Below are 13,759 nucleotides of genomic sequence, written 5' to 3'. Positions count from 1 at the left end.
ACTCAGCAAATCTTTCAATACTCAGAAAGGACTAATTCTAGAAAAAATGGGGTTAATAAACTCTATCAAATGAATAAATAAATATATGTTAATTACTGGCATTTATGACCTTTCTAAAACATTTCATCAAACAAGTATTAATACTGCAGCTATTATTAATTGAAGTCACCATTAGGGGAAAGGCGAGACTATGTTATTAAATTATTCCACTGGTACATCTTCCTCCAAATAGAAAAGGTTTTTAAAATGTCAGATTTCATATGAAAAAGCATTTCACTCGTTTTCCATTCTAGGCTTGAATGTTTCTAAGATACTTGTAAGCTGCCTCTCTTAATTAGGCAGGAGGAGGCTTCATACACTTGGGCATGGACTTTTGAAAATCCCTGCCAAATGCAAGTGCTGTATTCAGGAATCATGGTTAGATATTAATGGATATTTACAAGCAACTCAGAAGCAAGATCAGAACACTGCCAGTTCGGGGCTTTATAATTCAGGCTGAGGGATTATCAAGGGACGCTCCCATTAACCCAGTACTAGCAGAGGAGGTGCTTAAAGGCTGAGAATGGCCACTGCCCACCTCTCAGCCTCCCCACCATTCTCTGTAATGGGTCCAAAGTGATAGCGACTCACGGAGAAAATTAAATTCAAGCCAGTGCATTCTGCTCTTTACCAGCCACTCTGATAAACGTTAGAAACAAAAGGCAAAAAAGGAAAAGATTAGGGATTATCCAAGAATTTTAATTATTTGTTATCCTTGCTACTAATTCCATGAGCAATAGGAAACTGGCATGAATTAGTCATGGCTTTTTCAAGGTAAACATAATCTGCCTGACGCAAAGGGCTTTAATCCTGCAAATCAAAAGTGGCCCTATTCCTCAATTAGTGTCTACCTCCGATGAGCTCTGTGAACCGAGCATAGTCTGCCCTTCGCCAGGTGCTAGGGGACATGGCAGAGCATGCAGCCTCCACCCCGAGGCCACCAGGGAATAAAAGTCTTCACCGGCGGGGGGGGAGGGGGGGGAGGATCAGTGGGGAGGTGTCACCCGGGAGGGCTGGGGCTTCATCTGAGAGGGTGCCCAGAGGACCAAGGGCTCTGGCTAAAATCTCAGTCTCAGGACCATATTCAATTAATACCCTGGCCATATTAAGTCTACCAATACTCAGGGCCAGTTTCCTGGGTTTCCTGGGCATGCTGGGCCCCACACTTGGTTTAATGCTCTGCTGCCATCTTGAAACTCCTAATAGTGTTTGAACAAAGGAGCCCCACACTTCGATTATGCAGCTGGTCCCATCAATATTCATCATTAACTACATCTTAAATATGCAAAATTAAATGTGACTGGATTCTGCCTTTCAGATGGAATACATTTTGCTGTCTAAGAGCCACTTAATAGACAACCTCATGCAAATCATTCTCAAGTTCTACACTATCTAAAAGTTTATGACCTTCAATTTTTTTTTTCTTGGCATTTCTTAAAATGAAAGCACTGTATTAATACTTTTAAGATTTAGGAAGCGCTCAGAATAAACGCATCTTCACTATACATTAAGTAGGTATTAGAGAAAGATGACATTCATTTTTACTGTTTTAAAATTCACTTTCAATCTAAAGACATATTTCTAAGTGTTTTATACAATGATTGAAGACTAGGTAAATCATGAATAGTTTAAAGAATAAATCAAAGGACCAAACTAATTTACTTTAACAGTACTTTCTAGGTAATCAAATCTAGGCAATGAAAAGGGAACAAATGAAGAAATCTTATTTTCTAAACTAGTCACAGTTTAAGAATTCTAGTTGTTTCTTAGAATACCTTCCATAAAGCCCAGCCCTAGCTATCTACTCTGCTTTGTGACCGGGGTGAACCCCATCACTGGGTCAGTGGCATTGTATTGTACTAGCTCATTTCTCAGACCACAGGCAGAAATGGTAGCCAGCGTGGGGGAGGGGTGGGGGTGCCTTGGGGAGCTGGGGCGTGGATACTAGGTTACATTTGCTCTCAGTCTGGGTGTCTGCAGAGTCTTCAAGGACTGGTAAGATTTTGTCCTAAGGAAAGCTGACTGAAGTACCAAACAATGCTTTGAAGAAAACGGGTGCTTTGTGAGCCAGTGAATGCCCTGGCTGGATGATCAATTTTCAGGGATGTGTGAAGAATCATCTGTCTTACAGAGACAGCTACTTGAGTTCCTGCGTGCTGGTAGCTCAGATGGTAAACAATCTGCCTGCAATGCAGGAGACCTGGGTTTGATCCCTGGGACCGGGAAGATCCCTTGGAGAAGGAAATGGCTGCCCACTCCTGTATTCCTGCCTGGAGAATCCATGGACAAAGAAGCCTGGCAGACTACAAGTCCATGGGGTCGCAGAGTCAGACAAGACTGAGCAACTGACACTTTCACTTTTTTTCTACTTGAGTGCAGAGGACCAGAATGATATGGGAGATGGAGGGAGAGAAGGAAGGAGCTGGTTGGATGAAATATTTATCCTGAGTGGAGCAAAAAAAAAACTCAGCAACTTAAAACTGTCATAAGAAAACCCTTAGACAATTTTGAGATATGTATCTCATTAGAAAGACACTCCTGGGAGTGATTACAGGGGTCAGGGCTGAATGTAGAATGGTGTGGCAACTCTGGAAAACAGTTTGGTAGTTCCTCAAAATGCTAAACACAGAGTTAAAAGATTCAATAACTCCACTCCAGTTATATACCCAAGAGAACTGAAAATATATGTCCACACAGAAACCTGCACATGTATGTTCACAGTAGCAATATTCATAGTAGCCACAATGTGGAAAATAACCCAACGTCCATCAACTGAGGAATGAATATACAAAATGTAGTCTGTCCCTCAGTACGGAATACTGTCTTTGTCTGGGCCCTATAACAAAATACCATAGACTGAGTGGCTTATAAACAACAGTAATTTATTTCTCACAGTCCTGGAGACTGGGAAACCCAAGATTAAAGTGCCAGCAGATTCAGGGTCTGGGGAGTGCCCACCTCCTGGTTCACAGCCATCTTCTTGTTGTATCTGCCGGTGGCAGAAGGGGCCAGGGAGCTTTCTGGGGTCTCTTGTGCAAGGGCACTGACCCCATTCATGAGAGCCCCACCCTCATGACCGAATCACTTCCCCAGAGACCCCACCTCAAAATACCATCACATTGAGGATTAAGTTTCAATAGTATGAATTTTGGAGGGACACATACATTCAGTCTATAGTAAATATTGTTCAGTCTTAAGATGGAATGAGGCACTGATCCCTGCTATGATGTGGATAAACCCTGAAAACATCATGCTAATTGAAAGAAGCTAAGGCCACATGTTGTACGATTACACTGACATGAAATGTCCAGAATAGAGACAGTAGATTACTGGTTGCTGAGGGGAAATGGGGAAGGGGGAATTTGGAGTGACTGCTAAGGGCTTTCATCACTTCTTTTTAGAGTGATGAAATGTGCTGAAAGTAGATAGATACTGGTGATGGTTGCACAACTGGTAAATATACTAAAATCATCAAACTGTATACTTCAAAAGGGTGTATATTATAGAATGTGAATTACATTTCAATAAACCTGCTTTCCCCCCCAAGTTTTTATTGAAGTTGTTACAGTATTGTTTCTGTGTTAAGTTTTTGGTTTTTTGGCCACAAGGAACATGGGATCCAAGTTCTCCGACCAGGGACCAAACCTGCAGCCCCTTCATTGGAAATAAATCTGTTTTTAAAATGAAGAGAGATGCAGGAAGAGTCTTCTTTTGCCCTAAAACAATATGTTCCAGAAAGTACAGATCAAAGTAGACTTGAAGATTAGCAGACTTGACAGAAGTTCTTGTCCTGAGAGAATTATGGTCCAAAACATATTCACGTCTGACCAAAGATGAAAAAAGAAAAACACAATTCTTCCTCTATTGTGCTACTGCATACCTCTTACTGGGGTTCTGGAATGGACGTTAACTTTCAGATGTGTCTTAAAGGTTTTTAAGATGTTCTAAATTCAGTTACTTTGAAGCAACTGAATCTTCCCAGAGAACTTTAAAAGTAAAAAAAAAAAAACCCTTAGCAAAAAATCTTGTGGAAAATTTTAATCTAATAATAATATCACCCTCAACAGAAATAGCCCTAAAACATAGGGAAGAATGGACCTATCACATAGGGGACAACTGGATGCTGTGCTCAAATCCTAGGTGATGGAGGCTCCACAGAAAAACCAACCCCTCGAATCAGGCTGATGCGTTGGCAGGGGGACCATCACAGCCTAAAGGCTCCTAACTCTGGCCTTTGATAGCCTTTACTGGTGTCAAGATGTCGCTCCTGAGGGTTTGGTTTTTGTTGTTTTTTAACAGTGCAAGAACATGACACTGCATAAATCATTTCCACCAACTCTGAACCCATTTACATTCCTGAGGCTCTACTAAAATCTGTATTTTATCACGAATCAGTATCTTAAATTTCAAGATACATTGCTTAAGCATCTTTGCTGTCACCAACTCATAACCACAGAAAAAGCAAGGTATATTTTTAAAACCCTAATGATCTAAAACATCAATTAATCAGAACAAGTGAGAAATAACTCATGATTTTCAGAATAACCAAATATACTTTGTTTCAAACCTTACAAATGAAAACTCTATGCAAAACATTACATTTTATTGTCTTAGAAAACAATAATTCAATCACATTTCATTTCTTAGAAATTTAACATCCCTCAGGTTCCTCATTTTATTTTATTTTTTTTGGTTCCTCATTTTAAACATCAAGAATTGGCTTAGTGGGACTTCCCTGGCGGTCCAGTGGTTGGGACTTTGCCTTCCAACACAGCAGGGTGCAGGTTCGATCCCTGGTCAGGGAGCATCCCACATGCATTGTGGCCAAAGCATGGAACAGAAACAATACTACAACAAATTCAGTGAAGACTTTGAAGGTGGTCCATATCAAAAAAGACAAAAAATTGGTTTAGTAAGCTTAACCAAGTCCTGAAACTAGTGTCGTGGAACTATAGCATTTTCCAAATTCAATAAGAAAATAATGCTATATTTCACAAAAATTCCAACTATTAGATTATATTCCTCATACCTAAGACTTAATTCATTGTTTTCTTTTTGGCTCAAAAATCAAATAGTACTGACCCACATAATATGTGATATGAATGCTTAAAATTTTCTTTTGAAACAGAGTTTCTAGGAAACTGCTAGGTTTTCTGCTTCTTTTCCTGAAAGTAGCATGCAGCCAAAAGCTAGGTTCCAGTCAACTGAGGGTTCCAGTTAACCAAGTCATAGCTCTTAAATTGCAACACATTCAGAATCATTAATATTATTTCTTTAGTAGTTACAGGTCTCATGTGAAATAAATATATTTTCTTTCAGCAATAAAAAAATTAGGTATAATATTTAAGTCTATGATAAACTTATTTTCCCTCAAAATTGCTTCTGAAAAGCAAGCTAACAAAGTAAGAAACTGTTTTCCCATAAGGTGAGAATTACACTATTTTTGAAACATGACCTCAACGTGGTAACCACAGAGTTACAGTCTACAAAGCCGTTTAATGATCTAATGTCCCAACACTGCAATGAATAGAATGAATCCTTGAAAAATTATCCAACAGTGACTTCTCATATCCATGTTGTAGAATTCAAGTTCCTCTGGATTCTATGCCTGTAACGCTTTTCTCAGCATGAAACATCTATGTCAGGTGAAAATCAGGATGTAAAAACACACTGTGGTGTCTAAACTGAACACAATTATACATTTAATTCGTTCACACAGCAGAGAGTCCACCCAGTGCAGGTGACAGGATACACAGGCCAACAGCACAGACCGCTCTGGGGCGTGTGTTCCAGTGAGGGGAGGCAGGCGCTGAACAGAGTAAGTAAATAACAGAGCGAGTCAGGATAGGGTAAGTGCCATGGAGAAGCAGAAAGTGAAGCAGAGGAGGGAGGATTCAGAGGTTCAGAGAGATGAAATTTCAACCAGGATGGTGAGCAGAGGCTCTACCGAGAAGCCTGTGTGCAAACGGGAAAATAACAGTGCACGTTATTTATTTAGCTTTGAAATGCATTCCAAGATTGCATTTGTTCTTATTTAGTAGCCATATAAACTTTCTATTTTCTCTATTTCAGTTTTCTATTTCCTGATCATTGACAGACTGGAGAAGAAGGCAGGCAGCCTCGGAAATTTCTCCTAGTTTTCTGGTTTACTTGATTTTTTTTTTTTTTTAAGAGAACTTTAGCTACAATTAAAGTGAAATTTAGGGTTCTCCATAAAACAATGAATAGTCAAAATGGAATTCATGTTATAAACCTTACAGCAGCTTAGGTTATCTTCCTCCCATTGTTTTTAAAGGCAGCTAGAGTATGAACCAACAAAAGATCATAGTGTCACACTGTCTGGCAGGATTAAGAATTCACGTATTAGCTGAAAAGATCATCTTTTAAAAAGAGCCCACAGAAGGAGTCTCCACAAATTGCCTGTTTATGTACAAAATATGTTTGTAATAGCTCAAAAGAAAACCATTTTATTCGCATTTCATGGAACACATTTTCTAACTTGTAAGCTAGAAAAAGAAAAAAACAAAACAAAACCAACAACACAACAGGATAACCGAGGTTTAAAATGCTTTTATTTTGAAGACTAAAAATTCTTAAATACTAAAAATGCACCAAGAAATCTTACAGAAAGTTAGCAAATGACAAAGGACTCGAGTCCTCAACGTGTCTTTCATGTGAGATTTCTGTTAGTCCGCCATAAAAACCATACTTAATAGCTGAAATCTCCAGCAATGCTAATAGGCTAATAATTAGCCCATTGCTAATTCAATAATGAACAGTAAATGTAGATGAGTGGACACACTTAAGAAAAATGTGGAGTTTTAATAAGAAATATTATCACTGACTAAACTAAATACACTTGTTCCCCAAATATCCAATCCCAGCACATATTTTTAAGCTGTGTGGGTTTTCCCCAAGAGAAGCAAACTTTGACATTTTTTCTTGGATATATTAAACTTACAGACCTCCATCCCACATCTGGAAAGAACATTCCAAACTCAGCTTGATGTAACTTTTAAAAATCAAATTGAGAGCAATTAGATACATAGTGACTGAGATTTGAATTTGACAGAGTCAACAGAATGTTAGAAATGAAATAAATGAAAGAAGTATTCAAAGTTTATCATCCTCAGTGTGAAGAAAGGAACATAGAACAAAAGATGCATTTGCCTCTCCTGCCCTTTAATTTGTGAACACCATACTTATCTTGATATGTCATGCCCAGAAAGAGAAAATGAGATTTTTCTAAAAAGCCTTGCTAAATTGAAATATGACCATTCCATCTGGCCTTCCATCAATCCTCCCGCCCTCCAATTTTTATTTTAAAAAACCATAAGCACAGATCTAAGTACTCTCTATAGACTACACCTAGATTACTTTGCTTCAAGGCCGAGAAAAATGTTTACCATTCCAAGATCCACTCCGAAGCATATATCTGCAATGCGTAAGCTTTTCGTTGGCAAGATCAGTCAATATCAAGAGGCGTGCAACGTTTAAAAGGTTAAGTGGTTGAAGGTTAAAAAATAACAACAAAACAATCGATTCACTAAAAAATATTTTTTTGTCAAGTTACCATAAAATAATTTCGACCCTAAGAATTCAAACAGGGGTTTCTCCTATTTGTATGGTGTAAATTAACCGTCAGAAAAACTGCACCAATGTGTTGGGGGCGGAAGAGAAGAAGATTTCTAACACCGGGTGAGACCACGGTCGTAAACCTCATCACAATTTCACCTTTGGGTGAAAAGGTGGGAGGGGAGCCAAAAGTTTCAGCCTCTGCTCCTTTGAAAATAGACGTTGAAAAGACCCTGGAAGGAGACGGAAAGGGGCGCAGATGCCGCGTCCGCGGTTGCAGCCGCAGATAATCGGGATCTGGGAAGGGATGCGGGGGAGTGGGCTCTTATGTAAGCATACACCAAAAATTGTGCATGCACCCCCCAGCTTGATGCACATCTAATCACACAACACAGGCACACGGCATCCCTCCCCGAGAATGCAGCCCCAGCATGCGGGCGCTGCCGAGAAAGGCGGACCGATCCTTCGGCCCGTCCCCCCCAGATCCGTGCAGCCACCACCCGGACGAGGGTGCAATGCGGGCGGCCAGGGCCCCGGTGCGGCGCCCAAAACGTAACCTGGTTTCCAGCCCCCCCCGCGGCGCCTGCAACGCGCGCGCACGGCCTCCTGAGCCCCGACCCAGAGCCGCTCGCCTGGTCCCGACCCCCCGCTTCCCGACCCTGCTCCCGGCGCTCGGCCCCCGCGCCCCGACCCGGCCCGGGGGCTTACCTCGCGAGGCCCAGACCCCGCCGCTGCACAGCAGCCCGGCCAGCAGCAGCCAGGCGGCCGGGGCCAGCGCGGGCGCAGGGCGGCGCAGCATCGCTCCGGCTCCCGGCGCCGCGGCCGGCCCGAGGCGGGAGCGGCAGGGACGCTCGTGGGGCGCCGAGCGAGGCTCTCGCGACCCGGAGCCGGCTGCTTGCCGCCGCGGCGAGCACCGGGGTCCGAGGAGGAGCCGCCGCCGTGACGCTGGGCCGCGGGCGCCCTCCCCTCGGCGGAGGCAGCGCTTCGCTTGAGGCAGCGGCAGCAACTAAGATGGCGGCGGCGCTCTCTCTCGGGTCCGGCGAGGGTACCCGGCCGGGGGCGGGGTGGTGGCGGGAGGGGCGGGGAGGGGAGCGACGGCGAGGCGCGCGCGCGGCGGCCCTGGGAGCGCGCGGGGCGTGGGGTGGGGGCGGGGCGCGCGCGCCTCCGAGTGCGCCCGCGGGGTCGCGCCGGGAGACAGACTCCCGAGAGGTTGGGAAAGGCCCGGGCTACGGAGGGGGCTGCGTCCCCCGCCCCGGTCGGCTGCTGCAGCCGAGGGCATCAACGCCTCCTTCCCACGCGCGCTCCGAGGCTCCTGAGCCGACCTAGCGGTACACTGGGGCGCGTGCCTCCCCTTTCTCCCCTTCCCACCCCCACCCCCAAGGATGCAGACCCCGTTTGGAGGGTGCAGCCCAGGACCGCTGAGCGACAGCACCCTGTGCCACTTCGAGCAAGTCACGTCGCCTCCTAGAACCTCGGCGTCCTCTTCTGCCAAGTGGAGGTGCTGAGGGAGCTTGCGGGGTCGCAAAAGGTGTTCAAGGAGAGGAGGTCAGCGAAACGCGCTTTGTAAACAGTCAAGGCTACGCAGCACGTGCTGCGGTGGTTCCACCTCTGGGAAAGGGCATGCTTGCCCCAAGCCCATAGTGAATTTGTAAGTTAGGGGTCCCTCCATTTGCTGAAGAAATCCGTATGTGGCTTTTTAAAGCCGGTGGTGCGGGTGCCCTTTCTAGATCTTAATGTGATGCTAACGGTCCCTTGAAAATGCAGAGATCGAAATGGATAAAAAAAGGATCCCTTTACGGCTCTCTCAGGTCCTTCTCTTCTCCTCCTGTCCTGGGGACCCTACCTTCTCCCGCGCCCATCCCTGGGGCTGCTTCACACCAGAGGAAAGGACCAGAACAGTCATGGATGGTCTCCCGCAAGCCATAGAGCCACCGTACTTTACTGGCTCCATTTTGCAGAGAGACAAACTAAGGTGAAATGACTTTCCCGGTTGAGACCACTGCTGTAAAAAGATCAGCCCTCAAGGACAGGGCTGGCATGAGGGAGACACCCACAGCCAAAGTTAAACAGCAATAAAATGTTAATTATTGAAGACTCTGCTGGAAGAGCTATCAGAGGTAATTTACAGCACAGTGATTGGCACAGTGATTGTCCCGCCATGTTTGCTGAGAAGGTCTGGCTGGCTGGTGGGCTTTGTGGGGACCAGCTTGGGGTGGGGGTGGGGTGAGGGAGGGTGGGCAGCCCAGGAGGGTGGGCAGCCTGGGAGGCTGGGAGGAGAATGAGTCACTCGGATTGTGAAGAGCAGAGGACTTATTTAGGAGAGTAGTGGGCGAAGAGCCCAAAAAAGGTAGACTGTGGCCAGAGGGAAGTGCCTGAAATGTCAGAAAGAGGGATTTGGACCGAATCCTACAAGCCACAGGAAGCCTTGAAGAGCAATGAGCAGAGGCGTGATGTGACCTTGGAGGGAGTTTCAAAGCCATCTGTGATGGAATATGCTCCTTCTTGTCTTTGTGCCTCAAAGTCATCCTCCTCCAAAGCCTAAAGACTCCACCTCTGCTCCCCCGCCCACCTGGCCCCTGAACCCGACCAGGCTCCCATGGGTGGACCCTTCCCAAGACACCTGCCTGGCCCTTGCGGTCTCTAAGCCACGCCCACCCCCTCCTTCCAGCCAGCACTGCAGAGTCATACCCTCCGGGCGTGGCTGTTGCCTCCCTGGTTCCCAGATACTCCCTGCTGCCACCTCATCAGGTCCAGACAGCTCTGCTGGGCTTCCCACCCCTCAAGCCTAGGCCCCACCCAGCTGAGTTCAGGATCCACTGTCTCGACACTAACGGAGCTCAAGTTCATTCCTTCCCAGAGCCAGCATCACGTGGCATGCCAGCATCACGTGGCACACCATCCACAACCTGTGCCCTGAGCCTCCAGTGCTCCTGGTACACTTCTGAGCTGCCTCCTCCAGGAAGCCCTCCAGACTCTCAGGCCCGCCCTCCATAAACCCACACTCTCTGAACTTGATCACCCAGGCTTAATAATCTGCTTTTTTTTTTTGCAGTTGACTGACTACTCCCCATGTGTCCTTTTCTCCTCCATGCTATTCTAGTGGGAAGAACCAGTGCTGGTTCAGTCAGACAGCACTGGCTGAGAATTCTGGCTCCTGCTACTTCAAATGACCTTGGACAAGTTACAAACCTTCTGAGTCTCTGCTCACTTGTGAAATAGGATAATGATACCTCTTTCCTAGAGTTGTGAGGATTAACTGAGATGATACTGAACTTCCTTAGTGGTTCAGTGGCTAAGACTCCAAGCTCCCAATGCAGGGGGCCAGGGTTCGATTCCTGGTCGGGGAACTAGATCCCACATGCCACAGCTGAGAGTTCATGTGCTGCAACTAAAGATCCCACATGCCATAACTAAGACCTGGTGCAGCCAGATAAATAAATATTTTTTAAAATTAATGAGATGAGGCAATTTAAGTGCCTCATGGAGACTGTATATATGGACATGACTGAGCAACTGAACTGAACTGAACTGATACATACATATATATATATATATATACATATATATATATATTATATATACCTAATATATATTAGGTCTAAAAGTATGGTATAGGGGATTCCCTGGTGGCTCAGCGGTAATGAATATGCCTGCCAATGCAGGAGACACAGGTTCAATCCTTGGGTCAGGAAGATCCCCTGGAGAAGGAGATGGCAACCCACTCCAGTATTCTTGCCTGGGAAACCCCATGGACAGAAGAACCTGGTGGGTTACAGACCATGGGGTCACAAAGAGTTGGACACAACTTAGCGACTCAGTTCAGTTCAGTTCAGTTCTCAGTTGTGTCCGACTCTTTGCGACCCCATGAATCGCAGCACGCCAAGCCTTCCTGTCCATCACCAACTCCCGGAGTTTACTCAAACTCATGTCCATCGAGTCGGTGATGCCTAAACAACAACAAAACTATGGTAGTGTCTTCTTTTCCTTCAGGAGGCTTCTGAGCTCCTAATGTACTGCTGAACGCACAGTAGGTACTCAATAAACACTCCTTGATGAAATAAATGAATTGTTGTGTTAGTTTTTTTAATTATTATTATTATGGAGATCACATCTCAGAGAGTAAAAAAAAATACCCTGTAGGTTTCCAGGGACCTTGGAGACTTGCAAAACATAAAATCAGAAAGGTATAATCTCAGAACTATGTTTTGAGTCAATAAGCTGATGCCAAGAGGGAAAATGTAATGTATTCAGTTCTGTAAGAAACACAAACAGAAGCTCTTTGGTGTCTGCAATCCTGATCCCTTTATCTTCTCTCCCTCTCTGTCCCTTAGAGAAACAGAGCAATAGATCTAAGCAGGTCCATCAGCAGGTGGGCAGGCAGGCAGCCCCAGAGCTCAGTGAAGCCTGCATATGCCAAGATTTTGCCCACAAGAGAGTTCCTGCAGCTGCAGGACTCAGCTTGAGCATGTTGGAAACCAGGGAAACCAGTGAACTCAGCCTCTGGTTGGCCTGACAATAGCCTCGGCCATATTGGCACTTTTCACAGGACTCCATGTGATGGATTAGTTAATCCTCAAAATGGCCCTGAGATGGGGATCGATCCAGACTTAGGCTGTGGGTAGCAGAGATGGTCCTTGCCTGAGCTGAGCCAGCTGCTGACCCAGCAGCAGTCCTAGTAGTAGTCCTGGAGCAGGGAGAAATGAGGCACCACCCAGGTCCATCCTTAGGGGGAGACTGGGAGGATGAGCAGGTGCCTTTGTCTTTTGAATGTATAGTCAGCCTGTCTGTGCATTAAGTAGAGAGGACACAGAATGTTCATGGGGCTGCATCCTTTGAAATGGCTTTTACTATTAATAATAACAACAGCCTGTGTACGGAACTCTTTTCCTGAAAGTGCCGTATCACTTCGGCCTCCAGCAACCCTTTCCAGAAGGTACTTTTATGGTTCTAGATGAGAAAAATGGAAAATGTGCTCAAGAGCTAATTGCTAGAAAGGACATCCGGGATTCAGTTTCATGTCTCAGCCTGCACAGTACCTTCGCCGCTACTTGAAACGACACCTCAGATGGCAGCTTCTCTGGTGGCTCAGTGGTAAGGAATCCAGCTGCCAGTGCAGGAAACATGGGTTCGATCCTTGCTCTGGGACGATCCCACGTGCCAAAGAGCACCTCAGCCCGTGCGCCACAACTCCTGAGCCTGTGCTCTGGAGCCCGGGAGCCAAAACTTCTGAGCCTGCGAATCCCAGAGCCTGTGCTCGCAACAAGTAAAGCCACTGCATTGAGAAACCTGCACTCCACAACTCGAGAGGAATCCCCACTCGCCGCAACTAAGGAAGACCTGTGTACGGCAATGAAGACCTAGCATGACCAAAACTAACTAAATAAATAAAACTTTCAAAAAGAAAGAAATTACACCCCAGATACAAATAAATAAAGCCCTGCATAGGCTCTCACAGCTCAGAGCCAGCCTACTCCACCATGTCAACCCCTCCAGGTATGCAAGGCCCTGGGAGACTGTCCTCATTCAGGCTGGGGTTCATCACTGAGTTGTTCATTCCAGGTCTGTAGTTGAAACGGATGGACTGAGGTCTCAAGTGGGAATGTTCTTTGCCAGGAAGCCAAGCTCTTCTCCACTGATCGCGTCATTCCTGCTAACGCAGCATGTGCTGCTCGGCCAATGTTTGTGGAACCCAGCTGGAGACAGGTAAGCCATCATTGGGTTCCTCTCCTAGTGATGTGCTTAGGAGGAAACCTACTTTGGGGTTGCTCAGGAGAAGGTTGTGAGACTCTTGATGAGAGCTACAGATTGTAAATTCCCAAAAGTACTAAAACCACAGCCCCCAGCACCATCACCAGGGTCCCCTGAGACCCCAGAAGATTCGAGGTCTGGCCACATCTCTGACCTTTGGTGCCTGGCCAGGTCACTCCATCACTTTTGTTGTTACTGTTGTTGTTTAGTCTCTAAGTCGTATCTGACTCTTTTGCAACCCCATGGACTGTAACCTATCAGGCTCCTCTGTCCATGGGATTTCCCAGGCAAGAATACTGGAGTGGGTAGCCATTCCCTTCACCAGGGGATCTTCCCGACCCAGGGATCAAGCCACTGTCTCCTGCATTGGCAGGCAGATTCTTAACTACTGAGCCAC

At 45.8% G+C, this 13,759-nt stretch overlaps 1 protein-coding gene across 6 annotated transcripts in view; it reads right to left on the bottom strand.

The window, feature by feature from the left end:
• CLSTN1 (calsyntenin 1) overlaps positions 1-8,637 on the bottom strand; it is a 76,444-nt gene extending 67,807 nt beyond the window's left edge. For all 6 annotated transcript variants that reach the window (XM_043922825.1, XM_043922826.1, XM_043922829.1 and 3 more), the window contains exon 1: positions 8,323-8,637. In XM_043922825.1, coding sequence (XP_043778760.1) covers positions 8,323-8,413 — 91 coding nt within the window. In that variant the 5' untranslated portion in view covers positions 8,414-8,637. The remainder of the gene's footprint in view (positions 1-8,322) is intronic.
• Between the last annotated feature and the right edge of the window lie 5,122 nt (positions 8,638-13,759).

This window comes from Cervus elaphus, chromosome 14, assembly GCF_910594005.1.
Source record: "Cervus elaphus chromosome 14, mCerEla1.1, whole genome shotgun sequence".
Lineage (NCBI taxonomy): Eukaryota > Metazoa > Chordata > Mammalia > Artiodactyla > Cervidae > Cervus > Cervus elaphus.
Note: the sequence above shows the minus strand (reverse complement) of the source record. Positions and strands in the feature narration are given on the sequence as shown.